Source organism: Galeopterus variegatus, unplaced genomic scaffold (assembly GCF_000696425.1).
Source record: "Galeopterus variegatus unplaced genomic scaffold, G_variegatus-3.0.2 Scaffold1858, whole genome shotgun sequence".
NCBI classification, from domain to species: Eukaryota; Metazoa; Chordata; class Mammalia; order Dermoptera; family Cynocephalidae; genus Galeopterus; species Galeopterus variegatus.
Genome location: NW_007727969.1, coordinates 302531 through 321963, shown reverse-complemented (window position 1 = coordinate 321963; position 19433 = coordinate 302531). Strand labels below are relative to the sequence as shown.

The 19433-nt window shown below is 39.1% G+C and overlaps 1 protein-coding gene across 2 annotated transcripts in view; it reads left to right on the top strand.

Annotated features, from left to right (window-relative positions):
- Positions 1-13861, top strand: part of SLC20A1 (solute carrier family 20 (phosphate transporter), member 1) — a 17498-nt gene extending 3637 nt beyond the window's left edge. The window contains exons 4-11 of one of the 2 annotated variants that reach the window (XR_550990.1): positions 1883-1979; positions 4533-4652; positions 7477-7746; positions 7852-8410; positions 9046-9231; positions 9739-9823; positions 10898-11262; positions 13251-13861. Coding sequence is in view for 1 of the 2 variants with exons in the window: in XM_008579327.1 (XP_008577549.1) it covers positions 1883-1979; positions 4533-4652; positions 7477-7746; positions 7852-8410; positions 9046-9231; positions 9739-9823; positions 10898-11059 (1479 nt within the window). In the remaining variant the exon portion in view is untranslated. Of the gene's footprint in view, positions 1-1882; positions 1980-4532; positions 4653-7476; positions 7747-7851; positions 8411-9045; positions 9232-9738; positions 9824-10897; positions 11874-13250 lie in introns of those variants that run through there. The other variant, XM_008579327.1, reaches the window with a different exon arrangement.
- The last annotated feature ends 5572 nt before the right edge of the window (positions 13862-19433 follow it).

Here is a 19433-nt window from a genome sequence, read left to right as displayed (position 1 = left end):
AACAAATAAACCATGCGCCTCTATTGTATAATAAACTATTTGTAGTGTCTTTCATTCCCTATCCCATTCCTAACTAGTATTGTTTGTTTACCTTAGGGAATAGTTGATTGAGCATAGGCTACTTAACTCTGACCAGTCAGTTACACTTTGATTTGTAATAACCATATTGCCAAATAGTCTTTGGAAAGCTGTTAAGGGAAGTCCCCACATAATGTCTATAGAACCCTAGTGGGTTTTAACCTTTTGTGGGGGAATGCCTTAGGTTTTTGGGAGAATTTTCTTATAACTATGGATAGTCTTTGGAAGAAAAATATTCTGTTCAGGTTCATAACCTTGTTAACTGCCCTCAGGGTGTGACCAGCACTGTTGAGTTATTCAGGGATGCTGAACATGCTATCTGTTCACATTTTTTAAAACAGTGGATAAGAGGTAAAATTCACAGTGGCTTTTTTGTGTTTTTTTTTTTTTCTCTGTACCTTTGAGTCACAGTGGTTTTCAATGATGGCCTGTCTCTCCTGATTGACAGGGCACCTGAACTCCACCCATGGTTCTCTGAGCTTTCTCTTCTGTTTCATTGATGTTAAGCCGGTACCTCCGTCTCCCCAGTGTTTTGATAATTCTTGTCAGACTCTTTAGATCACTTTGGGTCTTTCCCTCTATCTTTTCCCCTCTAAGATTTTCTGTTGGAATTTTGATCATGATAGCATTAAACCTTTAGGCTAAGGTCTTTAGAGTTTGGCCATCTCATATATTTATTCAGATCTGTGCTCCCATTCTTTAAACGTTTGACTTGGGTGTTTTCCTGTAGAATTAATGTACATTCATTGTAAGTGGAACTCATTTTCAGTCATATTGGCCTTGCAGTTCCTTAAACATTTCAAGTTTTTGCCTTGGGGCCTCTGTACTTCCAGATATCTGGAACATTCAACCTCTAAGTAGCCAGGTGGCTGGCTTCTCTACCCCTAGTTAATGTACATGGCTTGTTGGCTTACTACATTCAAGTTTCTGCTCAGCTGATGCTCACTCCCTGACCCCCCTGAATTAAAATATGCCCCTCCTTCCATCACTGTCACCTTACCTTTTATTTTTCTTCACAGCATTTTTCAGTACTTTATTATCCCATACTAGAATGTGAATGTCAGTTCTGTGAGGACAGGAACTTGTTCTCATTCCCTCCTATATTTTAGTGCCCAGAATAGTGCTTGGCACACAGTCTGTTGAAGGAGTGGATGACCTAGTGCACAGTTGATTTTTATCTTTGCATTTTGGCAAAGCATTAATTATGGCATATTTATCAGATGTTGAGATAAGATGGGTGGTTGCAGGTATATTCTCCATGTTTTATTTTCAATAAATCTTTGAAAGTATAAAGCCAGGTAGGCAGTGTTCTAATATCTCATAGTCAGTTTTTTGACATCTGTTACAAATATAGTAATATATCCTCAGGCATGTGCTCAGATTTACATGTGGACTTCAGATACCTTAGAACATGGGTACTGAAACTGATTATTCAGGACGTTATCAGTCACTGGTATAGGTAGACTTCATATTAAAAATAGCAAAAAAAAAAAAAATAAAATCTGTAGTTAGAAGGTGGAATTAACCAACTGATTATTCAGGACGTTATCAGTCACTGGTATAGGTAGACTTCATATTAAAAATAGCAACAACAAAAAAAAAATAAAATCTGTAGTTAGAAGGTGGAATTAACCTTTGTAGGGAGACTTCCAGGAGCAACTGCAAAGGAAAAGCCTATTTGGCCTTGGAAACTACTGTGGAGAGTAATATGGCACTGTAATTCCTGAACCTGCTCCGTTACAAGGTCCTGTGGGAAGTGGGTTAACTTACAGCTTTTAAGATTTTGATCTTAATCGTTTTACAGGCAAATCCTGTCCCTAATGGTTTGCGAGCTTTGCCAGTTTTCTATGCCTGCACAGTTGGAATAAACCTCTTTTCCATCATGTATACTGGAGCACCGTGTAAGTGTATATCAAAATATCTAAATGTGAATTTAAAGTTGTTTACAAAACTTGCATTAAATGCCCAATTTACCCCTTTTTGCTTTACAGGGCTGAAATCTCCTAGAAGGTGGCTGGCCTGCGCCCATTTCAGAAGGCTGCAGGCTAGTGTATGCTGAGTTAACCTAGATAGTTTTTCAACCAAAGAGACCTGCTCAGATTCTAAATCACTGCAGACCTTTCCTCTTTAGTCTTCACAGGATTCACCGATAATATGATCTTCTCCCTCCCTTTCTCCTATCTATGCTAAAAATGCTGGAATTGATACTGATCTCCACTACTGAAGAGTCATTAGTTATACGTGGTCTTCAATAGTCAGTCATCTAGGACTGGTTTGCTGGATGTTCTCATTTTTCTCTCCCAAACGGAGCTACTTTTGTTTCTAAGTACTAAATTTACTCCCTGAATCTGCTTGAATGAGAAGAGTTGGGATGTTTAACACCTGGTCTAAGTGCACTTGGAAGAAGAATTCATGCAGCTGAGAGGAAAAATAATTTGTGAGAATATGGTTGAAATATTTTCGTGTTGGGACTAAGGCAAGGCACGGATTAAATTATGGTGCTACATGGTTAATTTAGCAGCTACAAAAGGTAGATAACTTGTAACTTGTCGTCAGGACAGTACAGTTTTGGTATCTAGGCTTGCTTGGCTTGGTGGTCTGTGTCTGTGTAGTCAGTGGCATTTAATCTCTTGATGGTGACCCACTGGAAGAAATATATTGTATGTTGCTGCCCAGGACACACATGCAGAGAGAGAAAGATAACTGGAATAGTGTTATGAAGCCACTTATTCTTACTATGTACTGTGTGCTCATATTTTGAAATACTCTTTTTAGGTTTTTTTTAATGCTCATTGTGGCTCACTATATTGATTTCATTTCCGACTAATGGATTGTGATTTGCTTCTTAAACCTCACTGAAGTAATGTCACTGAGCAAAATGGATTGAACTAAATATTTTTAACCTTGCCTTTATTCTTGGAATAATCAGGAAAGAAACACAGCTTTATAAGAATATTGATCTTATGGGATACCAGACTCCTTACCAAATGGTGCAATGAAAAAAAACTTGTATGCCAAATTTCCATGCTGTTGTAAATTGAGTTCTCCTTCATGCTGAACTGAAAAGTCTCCCATGAGCCTCTAAGCACTTATGTTTTATGTGATAGCAGCAAAGCTCATAGTTAAGTGAAATTAGAAACAAAATTTCAATTGTTTTTGAAAATGGAAACTTTCATATTTTTGTTTTGTCCTGTATGGATCATTTATAAGAAAAACACGTCTTTCATTTCCTGTTTTGACTTGGAACATAGCAGATGTAAATTGTATTAGAGATTGATTAAATTTCATGTATATTTTAGTTTGTATGAATACGTGATCAGTATTGAAAGCACTTAAAATGAAATGACAGTCACCATAGAACTTTAGTTTTGAGGGGAACCTCAATTTATTTCTGATTTTTAAAGATTAATCATTTGGGGGTGGGCAATAGAATTTCCATTTTTCAAAGTAATTTAATATCTAATAAGGAAAATAAAGCAAAATGAGTATAAGTAACTGAGCTATTGTATAAACTGCAGATCATTATAGCATCTTTCAGGCTTACATAGGATTGTATAATGCTTTATTTCTGTCTTTAGTACAGGGTAGCAGCTTGGACTCTATTGGCATGCAAGTAACACTTTATGGCTATTACTGATCCTTGAGCCATGTGAAAAGTGTTGGTAGATAAGTTTCTTTTTAAGATAAGGCTTGTTAGTGAAATTACTACTAAACTTTTCCTTTTTTGAAAGACAAAACTTTAAACTATTTTACTACTAAACTTTTCCTTTTTTGAAAGACAAATCTGTTTTCTGTATCTTAGTTTGGTCATGCTTTCAAAGAGAACTTTTCCACAGAGAGTTATATCAACATGACAAGTGTGGCTACTGGCGTACTTTTCTGACATTAAAGTAAATCTGTTTGTGCAGATGTTATGATAGTTACAATCAGGAGCAGGAGAGTGGAATGATTTTGTCTTTTTCATAGCTAGTCTCAGGTCCTCATATAGTATATCAATCTTCACTGTCCTCTAAAGTGAAGGAAAAGAGGTAGTTTGTGAGAAAGCTTAGAGCACTTGAGTCTAGCAGATGTTCAGGTGGACCAAGCTGAGGTGTGTTTACTATGATCGGTCTTTTTCATAGCTAGTCTCAGGTCCTCATATAGTATATCAATCTTCACTGTCCTCTAAAGTGAAGAAAGGAAAAGAGGTAGTTTGTGAGAAAGCTTAGAGCACTTGAGTCTAGCAGATGTTCAGGTGGACCAAGCTGAGGTGTGTTTACTATGATCACTGGTTTTTTCTCCCAAATTTGTGTAGCCATTAGCACAGTAAGCCCTGCGGAATTCTAGCCGACAGCAGCTGTCGAGGGTGATGGGCTGGCTTGGGGAACCCCTCAGAGTCCCCAGAGGAGGGTTTACACATTATTGCAGGGGGCCGTTGCCCTGGGGTTTTCAAGATGCACCATTTTATCTCCTAGTGCTGGGCTTTGACAAACTTCCTCTGTGGGGTACCATCCTCATCTCGGTGGGCTGTGCAGTTTTCTGTGCCCTTATCGTCTGGTTCTTTGTATGTCCCAGGATGAAGAGAAAAATCGAACGTAAGTAATAAATTGCAGTGGAAAAATTAAACTACTAATGTTCTGCTTATTTCTTTTTGTTTGGCCACCTGTAAAAATCTATTTGGGTAGATTGACAAAGATTTTAAATGGAAATTTGAGGATATGGGTTTGTTGTCCAGGCTATGTTCTTAAATGGACTTAAAATGACCTGAGCCCTAGTCATAAAGAGTATTCGACCTGTGGTAGAGACAAGCAGGTCATTTAGTCTATTTTTTCAATGTACCTTGGTCAGTTGCCAGTGACATAGTAAGTACAGAGAAATTGTAGTCATTAAAAAAAAAATTTGAGGTACCTAATAAAAAATATTTTCGTAGAGGAAACATTTGCCCCAAGTACGCTGTTCATGATTTCAAATTCAGACAAGCAAAGCTAAGTGTAATGTGTTTATCTGATAGTGTATGTGTGCTAGAATACATGTACACATGTTGTATTACAAATACCCATGTCGTTTAATACAAATTCATATACAGATACACAGTACTCATGCTAGAATTGTAGCTCAAAGTCTAAAAGTAACCATTCTCAAGTGTCATGTGAAGGAATCAGACCATTACCACATATTATTGTGTGATTAAGTAGCAAGTAAACTTTGGTTAGTATTAGTCTTATTTAAATCTTGCATTCCTTTTTTAACTGGCCAGCTCTCTTTNTTTTCCACAGAGAGTTATATCAACATGACAAGTGTGGCTACTGGCGTACTTTTCTGACATTAAAGTAAATCTGTTTGTGCAGATGTTATGATAGTTACAATCAGGAGCAGGAGAGTGGAATGATTTTGTCTTTTTCATAGCTAGTCTCAGGTCCTCATATAGTATATCAATCTTCACTGTCCTCTAAAGTGAAGGAAAAGAGGTAGTTTGTGAGAAAGCTTAGAGCACTTGAGTCTAGCAGATGTTCAGGTGGACCAAGCTGAGGTGTGTTTACTATGATCGCTGGATTTTTCTCCCAAATTTGTGTAGCCATTAGCACAGTAAGCCCTGCGGAATTCTAGCCGACAGCAGCTGTCGAGGGTGATGGGCTGGCTTGGGGAACCCCTCAGAGTCCCCAGAGGAGGGTTTACACATTATTGCAGGGGGCCGTTGCCCTGGGGTTTTCAAGATGCACCATTTTATCTCCTAGTGCTGGGCTTTGACAAACTTCCTCTGTGGGGTACCATCCTCATCTCGGTGGGCTGTGCAGTTTTCTGTGCCCTTATCGTCTGGTTCTTTGTATGTCCCAGGATGAAGAGAAAAATCGAACGTAAGTAATAAATTGCAGTGGAAAAATTAAACTACTAATGTTCTGCTTATTTCTTTTTGTTTGGCCACCTGTAAAAATCTATTTGGGTAGATTGACAAAGATTTTAAATGGAAATTTGAGGATATGGGTTTGTTGTCCAGGCTATGTTCTTAAATGGACTTAAAATGACCTGAGCCCTAGTCATAAAGAGTATTCGACCTGTGGTAGAGACAAGCAGGTCATTTAGTCTATTTTTTCAATGTACCTTGGTCAGTTGCCAGTGACATAGTAAATACAGAGAAATTGTAGTCATTAAAAAAAAAATTTGAGGTACCTAATAAAAAATATTTTCGTAGAGGAAACATTTGCCCCAACTACGCTGTTCATGATTTCAAATTCAGACAAGCAAAGCTAAGTGAAATGTGTTTATCTGATAGTGTATGTGTGCTAGAATACATGTACACATGTTGTATTACAAATACCCATGTCGTTTAATACAAATTCATATACAGATACACAGTACTCATGCTAGAATTGTAGCTCAAAGTCTAAAAGTAGCCATTCTCAAGTGTCATGTGAAGGAATCAGACCATTACCACATATTATTGTGTGATTAAGTAGCAAGTAAATTTTGGTTAGTATTAGTCTTATTTAAATCTTGCATTCCTTTTTTAACTGGCCAGCTCTCTTTAGAAGAGTCATTTTCTGCCTCTTTCTGTCTGCAAGGCTAGGCGAGTGATTCACAGTCTGTGCTTTGGGAGCGGAGGGATGCACGGACTGCAGTGGCATTAGGAAGAATGCTGCGTCACTGCAGCTGAATTGAGGAGCTTCCGAGAGGATCTGTGCTAGTCTGGCTGTGCCGGGTGCACAGTGGGAATGAGGCTTTCAAAAACTCCCTGACCTCATTTTTCCACCACTCTGGGAGATGAGACAAGTCTGGATTTAATGCTCGTCTAGTTTGAGGTGCTGAACCGATAGGTAAACATACTGAGCACTGGCATGAAAGGCAGAAAATATTCCTATCTTGTCATGGGATTTAGAACAGTGAGGCACATCTCTGTTTTATAGAGGTGGACATTTAAGTGTTCATCTTTAGTTGTCTCCCTTGAGCTGTGTCACTTTGAACTCTTGGACTGAAATTTGGGAGAGTCCTTTTTTGAAAAGAACATGAATCAGGTGCAGGTTTCTAGTTGTCCGGAATGCTTGAGCCACTTTCCACTATAGAATGGGTCGGCAGGGAGGGAAGAGAGTCCTTTCATTTGGAGAAGTTGTAAAAATGAAAACAAAAACAAGTGTGATGCATCAGAGCCTGCAAAACCTAAAATGTTTACTCTCTGGCCCTTTACAACAAAAATTTGCTACCCTTTTTACAGGGTGTACTGCATTGCTGGTTCTTGAGTGAAAGATGAGTTGTTGGCAAATAATAAAGCAGGCAGGAAAATCCTCCTGAATTTTATCTGAAGTTTACATACTTTCTTATTTTGAGATGGGTTTTTCGGGGTGGGAGAACAAGCGGGGGGGAGATGTGTGGAACAGAACAAGGTAGTTTGGTCAAAACCAAACCAAAAAAACCCTTTTCTTCTAGGAGAAATAAAGTGTAGTCCTTCTGAAAGCCCCTTAATGGACAAAAAGAATAGCTTGAAAGAAGACCATGAAGAAACAAAGTTGTCTCTTGGTGATGGTGAAAGCAGGAATCCTGTTTCTGAGGTAGGGCCCACCACTGTGCCCCTCCGAGCTGTGGTGGAGGAGAGAACAGTCTCCTTCAAACTTGGAGATTTGGAGGAAGCTCCAGAGCGAGAGAGGCTTCCCAGTGTGGACCTGAAAGAAGAAACCAGCATAGATGGCACCATCGACAGTGAGTTGAAATTCCTAGAGTTTCACTTTGTTACCTGTGTAGAAGTGAGGAAGTTTTGGACTTGGTGCTCTTTGTATTGAATGTTACCTGTTTGTTCTTGGCTAGGTGCAGTGCAGTTGCCCAGTGGGAACCTTGTTCAGTTCAGTCAAGCCGTCAGCAACCAGATAAACTCCAGTGGCCACTATCAGTATCACACCGTGCATAAAGATTCTGGCTTGTACAAAGAGCTGCTCCATAAATTACATCTAGCCAAGGTGGGAGACTGCATGGGAGACTCTGGTGACAAACCCTTGAGGCGAAATAATAGCTATACTTCCTATACCATGGCAATATGTGGCATGCCTCTGGATTCATTCCGTGCCAAAGAAGGTGAACAGAAGGGTGAAGAAATGGAGAAGCTGACGTGGCCTAATGCAGACACCAAGAAGCGAATTCGAATGGACAGTTACACCAGTTACTGCAATGCTGTGTCAGACCTTCATTCGGCATCTGAGCTGGACATCAGTGTCAAGGCAGAGATGGGTCTGGGCAACAGAAAAGGAAGTAGTGGCTCTCTAGAAGAATGGTATGACCAGGATAAGCCTGAAGTCTCTCTCCTCTTCCAGTTCTTGCAGATCCTTACAGCCTGCTTCGGGTCATTTGCCCATGGTGGCAATGACGTCAGGTCAGTCGACTTTGAATCTTAGTATTGCTGACTTTTAAAACTGTCTTATCATTTTTATAAGCCTGTGCTTGTGATAGTAGTACTCTGCCTCCCATGGTACACTGAATAATGTAGATAGGTTGAGGTAATAGCCGTTATTAACTTAATAAAACAGTAAAGTTTTATTCTTTAGAGAGATTACAAAAAATATTTTAAACTTTACTTCTGTTAAATATAAACGCAGATGTCTTTCACAGAGAAGCCTTTTGCCTATCAAGATGTTATCTAGTTCTTTGATAGTAAATTGTGGGATGTAAGATGAAAAACTTAAATCACTGTCCTGTAAAATGAATTTGTAGGTCGTTAGTCTTAGTTCTGTGGTTTGTAAACTGTTCATTAGAACCCAGGAATTGCTTTAAGCTACCTGTAGGAGGAAAGAGGACCCCAAATGCTTGGCACTCCGCTCCATCAGAACAGCTTTCATTCTCTTCTGTTGTGAATGTTGGGGTTCCTTTTATTGCCTTTGAAAGAAAGGCTTGTGTACTGAATGAGCTTGAAAGCTATGCTTTAGACAACCTAGGAAGTCATTCAGCAAATTGGATTTTGCTAAGATCTAGTTCTTCCTGAGAAGTCTTCTTTGTCCTCTTTTCTTCCAGCAATGCCATTGGTCCTCTGGTTGCTTTGTATCTGGTTTATGACACAGGAGATGTTTCTTCAAAAGTGGCAACACCAATATGGCTTCTACTCTATGGTGGTGTTGGTATCTGTATTGGTCTGTGGGTTTGGGGAAGGAGAGTTATCCAGACAATGGGAAAGGATCTGACACCAATCACACCCTCTAGGTAAGTTGGGAAAGCAGGTCTTAGGCTAATACTCATTTTAAGAGATGTAATACTGTGTAGTGCTAACACACAAGTCTGGTTAGAGTACAAGTTTCCAGATGTTATTCTCATTATTGGTGTGAACTTTTTAGATTTTACTTATTGTTTAACCCTTAAACATTTTGGTCAAAATAACTTTTGAGAAAAATGTATGTGCTAAGAGTGAATAGCTGTGTATACTTGGCTTTTATTTGCCTTTACTTGGGAGCTAAGACTGTTTAATTCTTCAAAATAGAAGTGCAAACTTTAATAATGAACTTCCACAAGAACTTAAAACATCAAGCGTTAGGGTAAAGGGGAGTCCTATGGCCCTGTTTATACTAGGTTTCAGGAGTTATAGCAAATAAAGATGTCAGTGGAGGTTTTGTCACTAGGTAGAACAAAGCAGGATTATGTTAACTTGAGGTAGTGTTAGCTTATCCAAAAGATGAAACTAAATTCTTCACCAGAATTTTTTTGTGTCTGTAGTGGCTTCAGTATTGAACTGGCATCTGCTCTCACTGTGGTAATTGCATCAAATATCGGCCTTCCCATTAGTACAACACATTGCAAAGTAAGTGTCATGGGAATATAATGTATCTTTTGAATGGTTTCTGGTAATAATGTAGGGATTTTTATTTTATTTCTGCAATATTTTGCTTTAGAAAGTTTTGTGCAGTTGGAGTCTTTTGAAGAGTTTACAAGTTTAGGACAAGTGACCACAAGAATAAAGGCTTATGTTTTATAATTTTTTGCATCTGTTCTTATTTATGTAAGCAGTTAAATATATATTCTCCCCAAGTATTAGGAAAGTTCTTTTATAGAGAGCTAGCTATGATTTCTGGCTATTGACCTCTTCCTTTGTTACTTAATCCTCCCTCATATGTCAAGAGTCATTTCTGCTTAGCACCATTATGTTCTTTTTCTTTGGGGAAAGCCATTCAGTGTCGTTTGGGTATGTGCTAATAAACTTGTTAGTAGTTTGGTTCTGGCTAGGTGGGTGATAGCTTGAAGCCCTGGTTTTAAAAAGTCTGTGAAGCTTGTTGGACTGTTGGAAGGACAGTTTATTTACAGAAGGCATATTCAGGGCCTCTCAGGATTGAAGTACTGAGAAACTTATTGAATATAAAGGTTGCTTGGTCACTATATAATAATGACAGGAAGAGGAAGAAACTGGCTTCCTTAAGAGAATTCAGGGCCTCTCAGGATTGAAGTACTGAGAAACTTATTGAATATTAAGGTTGCTTGGTCACTATATAATAATGACAGGAAGAGGAAGAAACTGGCTTCCTTAAGAGAACTTCAGTTCATCCGTCGTGGAGCCTGCTGAGTCATTGTTTCTGTCAGGATATCTGGGCAGGAGATCATCTTTTAGGGCTAATATCAGCTGCCCTCTAAATGATCTTTGGAAAACCCAAAACTTAATTTATTACCAAAAGCAGTACATGTTCATTAAATTCTAGTAGCTCAGAAGGGAAAAAGAAAGTGTTCTCATGTCGTTTTATCATAATTAGCACAGATTTAACGATTGGATTTTTATGTTGCCTTCATCTTCCCACAAGTAATCTTAACCTGTTATAAACCAGCTTTCATGGAATTGGCCTCATACAGTTTTAGTAACCAGTTTTCCTTTGTCTTTCTCTCCTAGGTGGGATCTGTTGTATCCGTTGGCTGGCTCCGATCCAAGAAGGCTGTTGATTGGCGACTCTTTCGCAACATTTTTATGGCCTGGTTTGTCACAGTCCCCATTTCTGGTGTTATCAGTGCTGCTGTCATGGCAGTCTTCAAATATGTCATCATCAGCGTGTGAAGCTGAGTGAGATTAAAGTTCGTGTCAATGTTTGGGACCACCTTACATATTCCTGCTCCCTTGAAGAATGATTACAGTGTTATCGAAGACTGACAATAGTCTTTTTAAAGTTTGGGAGCTGGGGGAGGGAAGTGTTACTTGTGCTATAATCGCTTTTGTGCTAAATATGACTTGTCTCAAAATTAGCTGTGTAAAATAGCCAGGTTTCCACTCGTTCCTAAAGAGATCCCTTTCCTTCTGGGCTGTGAATTCCTGTACATATTTCTCTACTTTTTGTATGAGGCTTCAATTCCATTATGTTTTAATGTTGTCTCTGAAAATAGCTTGTGTGTTTTTTGTTTTTGTGTTTGCTTTTTTTTTTTTTTTAATACAACCATGCAGAGTCATTTGATAGCGTGCTCTGCTTTGTTGATTTCACCAGCTTCTGCCCTAACACGCACAGGGATTTAACAACAAAAAATGTAACTGAAACTTTCCTTGTAGTCTCTTGTAGAAATAGAGTCATTGAATTATGCCCTCCTGTCAGTAGTGGCAAGTTCTGTTGGCATGTATGGGAAATTCTTAGAGGGATGAAGTTCTTTGGACACAGTGAAAATTTAAGTTAGTAGTAACTTCTTTACAGGCAATTCATTAACTGTTGCTAAGAAGAAGTAGGAAAAAAAAGACTTGGCAATCTTGATCATTTAAGACTTCTGGCAGTGTGGGATGGATGAATGAAGTGGAATATGAGTTTTGGGCAAATTAAATGGGATAGCCTTCCATGTTCATCTGTCTACCTCTTAATTAAATAAAAAAGCCTACAGTTTTTAGAAAAGTTGTTCTTGTGGTTTTTGTTCATATTTAAATCATCTGTGCTCCAGATCAGTTAGCCTTATGTCATTCTTAGGAGAATGTAAATGTCTATGCAACTTACAGTCCCCTACTTCTCCCTGTTACGTTTCTTTTTGTTTTCATGTTTTGATTTTGGGGGATTTTTTTTGGTGGTGGACTGGTTGGGGATCTGAACCCTTGACCTTGGTGTTATGTTTTTTTGTGATCCTACAACATGCACGACATTACTCCATAGGGACTATTGTAGCAATTTGGCACTTTCCTCTTTAATGGCACAGCCTAGACATTTTCATGTTACCACATAAAGATCTACTCGTTTTTAATACCTGAAGTCTTCTTGTTTGAATGGACTATTTTGCTGTGACTTATTTTGTGTAGATAGTTTCTAGCTTTTTTAATACATAGAAAGCTACAAAGAGTGCACACGCGTGTGTTTGTAGCTCAGCTTTATTTTAAAATTCTGTGTTGGGTTGTTCAATCTTGACCGTTTATCTCTTTACCCTGGATCAGAACAGTTAATGAAAAGCACATTTCTTTGCACACTCAGTTGATGATTCCTATTCTGAGTTTTTGAGTTATTTAGAGTATTTTAATAGAAACAGGATAAGGCTATCCCTAGTCTGAGCTATGCCTGAGAGGTTAGACCACTGGTTGAGTACATGCCATTGTATCCTGTTGTCAATTTAATAATCTTACTACTGAAGAGTTCTCAATAAATTTTCACCATTTATTGTATTTTATTTTTTTGGCGGCTGGCTGGTACAGGGATTGAACCCTGGATGTTGGTATTATCGGTACCACGCTCTAACCAACTGAGCTAACTGCCAGCCCTGTTCACCATTTAGTGTTAGGCACTGTACTAAGCTTTTTATATACATTTAGTCCTCAGGACCTTTTGTGGTAGGTCTTAGCCTTACTTTGTAGATGATGAAACAGGCCTGGAGAACTTCTGTACTTCCCCAATACTATATGTTAGCAAAGAGTTGTAGCTTTTGGGGTTGCCTAAAAACAGCTTTATGACTTCCTATTTGAGGAAGAGGTGGGCCTGTGGTGAAGGGCAGCTGAGCATTAAGCTCTGAGCTGAGCTTCTGGGAGGAGACCCCTCAGTTCTGGTACTGGCCTCCCCGCTTGTTTGCTCTATGACCTCTCCTAAGCCCAGATTCTTCCAGAGTCCTCCGATTAAGTAGAGAATAGCACCCTCCTCGATATTGTCCTCTTGTCTCGGGGTAGGACAGCTGAGGGGAAAAAAAAGTTAATCTCCTACTACAAGCTAACTTTTAGCACTAGTGTTGGGTTATGTTCCAGATTCTCCTGGGGACCTGAATGAAAATGTGAAAGTTTGCCTTTGATCATCAAACAGGTTTCCACTCGTTCCTAAAGAGATCCCTTTCCTTCTGGGCTGTGAATTCCTGTACATATTTCTCTACTTTTTGTATGAGGCTTCAATTCCATTATGTTTTAATGTTGTCTCTGAAAATAGCTTGTGTGTTTTTTGTTTTTGTGTTTGCTTTTTTTTTTTTTTTAATACAACCATGCAGAGTCATTTGATAGCGTGCTCTGCTTTGTTGATTTCACCAGCTTCTGCCCTAACACGCACAGGGATTTAACAACAAAAAATGTAACTGAAACTTTCCTTGTAGTCTCTTGTAGAAATAGAGTCATTGAATTATGCCCTCCTGTCAGTAGTGGCAAGTTCTGTTGGCATGTATGGGAAATTCTTAGAGGGATGAAGTTCTTTGGACACAGTGAAAATTTAAGTTAGTAGTAACTTCTTTACAGGCAATTCATTAACTGTTGCTAAGAAGAAGTAGGAAAAAAAAGACTTGGCAATCTTGATCATTTAAGACTTCTGGCAGTGTGGGATGGATGAATGAAGTGGAATATGAGTTTTGGGCAAATTAAATGGGATAGCCTTCCATGTTCATCTGTCTACCTCTTAATTAAATAAAAAAGCCTACAGTTTTTAGAAAAGTTGTTCTTGTGGTTTTTGTTCATATTTAAATCATCTGTGCTCCAGATCAGTTAGCCTTATGTCATTCTTAGGAGAATGTAAATGTCTATGCAACTTACAGTCCCCTACTTCTCCCTGTTACGTTTCTTTTTGTTTTCATGTTTTGATTTTGGGGGATTTTTTTTGGTGGTGGACTGGTTGGGGATCTGAACCCTTGACCTTGGTGTTATGTTTTTTTGTGATCCTACAACATGCACGACATTACTCCATAGGGACTATTGTAGCAATTTGGCACTTTCCTCTTTAATGGCACAGCCTAGACATTTTCATGTTACCACATAAAGATCTACTCGTTTTTAATACCTGAAGTCTTCTTGTTTGAATGGACTATTTTGCTGTGACTTATTTTGTGTAGATAGTTTCTAGCTTTTTTAATACATAGAAAGCTACAAAGAGTGCACACGCGTGTGTTTGTAGCTCAGCTTTATTTTAAAATTCTGTGTTGGGTTGTTCAATCTTGACCGTTTATCTCTTTACCCTGGATCAGAACAGTTAATGAAAAGCACATTTCTTTGCACACTCAGTTGATGATTCCTATTCTGAGTTTTTGAGTTATTTAGAGTATTTTAATAGAAACAGGATAAGGCTATCCCTAGTCTGAGCTATGCCTGAGAGGTTAGACCACTGGTTGAGTACATGCCATTGTATCCTGTTGTCAATTTAATAATCTTACTACTGAAGAGTTCTCAATAAATTTTCACCATTTATTGTATTTTATTTTTTTGGCGGCTGGCTGGTACAGGGATTGAACCCTGGATGTTGGTATTATCGGTACCACGCTCTAACCAACTGAGCTAACTGCCAGCCCTGTTCACCATTTAGTGTTAGGCACTGTACTAAGCTTTTTATATACATTTAGTCCTCAGGACCTTTTGTGGTAGGTCTTAGCCTTACTTTGTAGATGATGAAACAGGCCTGGAGAACTTCTGTACTTCCCCAATACTATATGTTAGCAAAGAGTTGTAGCTTTTGGGGTTGCCTAAAAACAGCTTTATGACTTCCTATTTGAGGAAGAGGTGGGCCTGTGGTGAAGGGCAGCTGAGCATTAAGCTCTGAGCTGAGCTTCTGGGAGGAGACCCCTCAGTTCTGGTACTGGCCTCCCCGCTTGTTTGCTCTATGACCTCTCCTAAGCCCAGATTCTTCCAGAGTCCTCCGATTAAGTAGAGAATAGCACCCTCCTCGATATTGTCCTCTTGTCTCGGGGTAGGACAGCTGAGGGGAAAAAAAAGTTAATCTCCTACTACAAGCTAACTTTTAGCACTAGTGTTGGGTTATGTTCCAGATTCTCCTGGGGACCTGAATGAAAATGTGAAAGTTTGCCTTTGATCATCAAACAGGTTTCCACTCGTTCCTAAAGAGATCCCTTTCCTTCTGGGCTGTGAATTCGCTTTTACCTTCCCAGTCCCATTACCCAAGGGAAACCACTATAAATAGTTTGGATATCTTAAATATTTCACCTATGCATATGTGTACATATGTACACACAAGAACTTGTAGAATCTTCTTTCTGGGATGAAGCTGTTTATTCCTTAGTAAAGGCCCCTTGGTATCTAAAAATTAAATGGTTTCATTCACACAATAAATGTCAATGTTGAGTCATCTGGTTAACCTATAGTAGCTGAGGACTAGATAGATGTTACATAATCATGCAGGTGATTGCAAGTTGCTGTAAGTGTTGCAGGCTGGGCTAAACTTCAGGCCAAGCTAGTGCTTTCAGCAGTTCATTTCCTGATGACAGGAAATAAGAGGATTTGTTCTCATTTGTACCTTACTCACCTTTAGGCAACATGAACTACTTAAAGGTCAAAGGTGACAAAATTAAGACTCTCATTCACGAAAAGCTAGATTGTGGCATTTCCTGTATACGCTTCTGGTGTGGGGATGCGTGGTCTGTTAGAACACTTTGTCCACTGTAATGTTTGTGCAGAGTATGTTATATTTGCAAATATCTAAATTGCCAATGGTTTTCTCTTGACTTACCAAAATCTTGTTCAGTGCTCTAAATTTCAATGAGGTTACTGAAACTCATACCCATGGTGTGAATGTCGTTTCTTATTTTAATACTATTCTCTGCCTTTATCTTCACTTCTACTTGAGAGATCTAAATTCTTCAACCTTCCATCGTCTCACCTGAGACATAATGAGATCACTGAAAAGCTGAGAAGGGTAAGGCAGCTGGAGATTGCGGAGGTGCTCATACCAAACTTACTTTCTTAACAAATGGAAACTTGAGACTCATCTCAAATAGTAAATTAACAGATTTTAAAAATAACTACTAAAATGAGTCACTAGACCTGCTCATTGGCAGTAGTTCTTGCCTTTCTAATGATTGGGCTTTTGTGTAAGCCCCTTTTGTTATATTCAGAGATGGTGCTGGATTTCTTAATCTTCTGGACTCTCAAATAGTAAATTAACAGATTTTAAAAATAACTACTAAAATGAGTCACTAGACCTGCTCATTGGCAGTAGTTCTTGCCTTTCTAATGACTGGACTTTTGTGTAAGCCCCTTTTGTTATATTCAGAGATGGTGCTGGATTTCTTAATCTTCTGGACATAACTATGGTGCAGTGCGGAATGCTAGTACACTTATTAAAAGGAGCAAGATGGTTTATTTTCTGGGAACCGCTGAAATTGTAGCAAGATCTCCCTTCCCGGGGTATTATTGCAAAAGACCTAGATAGCAGGTCTCTACTTCCCATTCATTCTATTTCTAGAAGCAAGCAAGTGTTCTCTAATTGCAGGCTTGGGCTGAATGCCTCTGCAGAGTTTCCCACTGTGCTAATTGGAAAAATATAATTTTCAACTAACTGTGTCCTGCTTTGCAAAATAATAGTTGGCATCTGAGTTGCTAGTTTGGTTCCTAAAGTGAACTAATACAGTTTAGTTTAGCACTAAGGATAATGGACCTTTGGAAATGTCAGGGAGAGCCTGTGCTGTGTACAAGGACCATTAGAGATCTAACTTCCACCTATAAGAACAAGTGCCTATTGATTTGATGTCTTTTTCTAGAAGCCTTTATTAAATGTAATTTCAATTAAAAATTTTGGGGGAACCAGTTTCTGGGAATGACAGTCGATATTGTCTGTTAGTTGAACAGTCCTATGATGGGCCTTATATGTACCTTATTGATTTGGAAGGGAGATAATTTTCTTTTAGCTAAGGTCTTGGTTTCTGGCAAGCTCCCAGTCAGCCTCAGTGTAGTTGGGCTTGCCAGCTTTTTGGAAATAATGTCAGCTTGGGAGTACAGAGTTGGTAAGAGATTCTAAACTTCTCGGAATTTGATTCTAAACTTGTTTAGAATCTTTGGTTTTTCTTAGTTATTTTGTTGTGGTTTACAGAGAATTGCTGTCTAACATACAGAAAGACTTTAAATTCTAAGTTACCACTAGACATAGAGATCTTAGTTGGTTTATTACCTCCTGAGTGTAATATAGTGTGGTGATTAGGAGCATATGCTTTGGAACCAGACCTGCTTGAGTTCTGATTCTAGCTCTACCACCTGAGAGTTGTGTGACCTGGGTTATTTAATGTTTCTAAACCTCAGTTCTCTAATCTAAAGATTGGTGATGATAATGGTATTTATGTCACAAGATTTTCATGAGGATTAAATTAAATAATGCATGTAATGTGTACATTGCCTGACTTCTTAAGCATTTTGTAGTGTTTATTAACTGATCTCATTTTCCAAATAAATATATGTAACTTTTCTTGACATGGTAGTATTCTACTTGGCATTGATTCCCTACCACCTTTCTCTGACTGTGATGAGACAAGTGCCTTAACTGTTACTTCATTTCTTAAGTCTGAAATAAATGATTTAGTTTTGGTGGATTGCCTTTGAAGACCAGAGTATATGAACCTGTATTAATTAGGGTTAGGTTAAAATGAGTAACAGAAAACTTCAAGCACAAAGGAGAAAGTTTATTTCTCTCCCTAGTAAAAGAAGCCCAGGGCTGTTAGTGGTGGCTCCGTGGTCATCCGGGTCGAAAGGCACTTTATGTCTTGTTCTATCCTCAACTTGTAGTTGCCACCTCAAGACCCAAAGACCCAAAGATGTCAGTTGTCTCATTGTTGGTAGTATTAAGTTTGATCAAATCACTTACTAAGGCATTTATGTAGTTTGTTTTTTGTTGCTTATAACAATACTTGAAACTGGGTAATTTATAAGAAAATGAAATTTATTTCTTATAGTATTGAAGGCTAGGAAGTCCAAGGACTGGGGGCACATCTAGTGAGGGCCACCTTCCTCGAGGGAACTCTCTACAGTGTCCTGTGGTAACACAGAGAGTCCCATGGTGAGAATGGCAAGAGCATTTTCATTACTCTCCATATAAAGCCATTTGTCTACAGCCATGATAACCATTACCATTACTCTATGAATGGATTAATCCATTCATGAGAGCATAGTCCTCATGATCCAATCACCACTTAAAGGCCCCATCTTTCAACACTGCCACATTGGGAATCAAGCTCCCAAAATGAGCTTTGGAGGAGATAAACATTCAATCCGTAGCAGCATCTAAACTACTTGCTATTTCCTAGTAAACATCCCAGAAGTTGGGATATAAACCCCACTCCTAGTACCAATTTCTGCATCAGGATCCAGTTAGGAGACATAAATCATGGTTATTTTTAACAGGGAATAATAAAATAATTGTTAACTAGATATAAAGTGTTAACCAGGAACTGAAAAGGCAAGAAACTAAGGTAGCAGCTGTGGAGGCTGGAAGAGCAAAGAGAAAAGGTTGGAATTACTAAAACTTTAGAAGCTTAGAGAAGAAACCCTGTGAAGCTGAAACTCAAGCACCTGAGGAAGGGTGACTGGCTGGTCCTGGTGTGTCAGCTTGGTAGAGTCCTGTGGGCCTGGGCCCATGCTGCTGAGGAGGGCATGCTGGTGATGGGTGACTTGAGAGGTCTGTGCAGAGGCTGGTGCTGTGAGAGCTGAAGAACTCAGACAGGATTCAACTGCTGTACCAGAAGGCCTTGCTGCTGTCAGAGTGAAGAAATGTGAGTTGACCTTTGTGGGAACAGGAAATAGACAAGGAGTGAGTTCCTCTTCCCTCCTCCAGCATTGTGGGCCTCTCAGAGCTCCCCCTCTTGGCAGAGCAAACAGGAACAGCTGGCAAAGAAACCTGGCTGGGAGAGACCCAGCCCCAGCGTCACAGCAGGGCATAGAGGGCTGGGTTTGAAGCTGAGATAGGCCAGCTTCACAACTGACCCAGGTGGTGGTGTCTGCCGGGTTTCTCCATTTAAAAAGTATCTTTTCCGCTTTGGAATCAGTGCATTATCTGTGGGGTGATACGCTGAGATCGTGTGAATCTCCTGGGCCCCAGTTGTCTTTCACTCAGTGACCTTAGTGTCCACTTATGAATCATGCCTGGATCATTTATTACTAAGGTGGTTGTGAAATGATTTTCTATTTTTATCATTCCTTGTACATTTATTAGTTGGTATTCTTTGATAAAGAAGAGCTTTGTCCAGGTACCGGCCAGCTACCAAAAAAAGAGAAGAGCTTTCTTTCTCCCTCATCC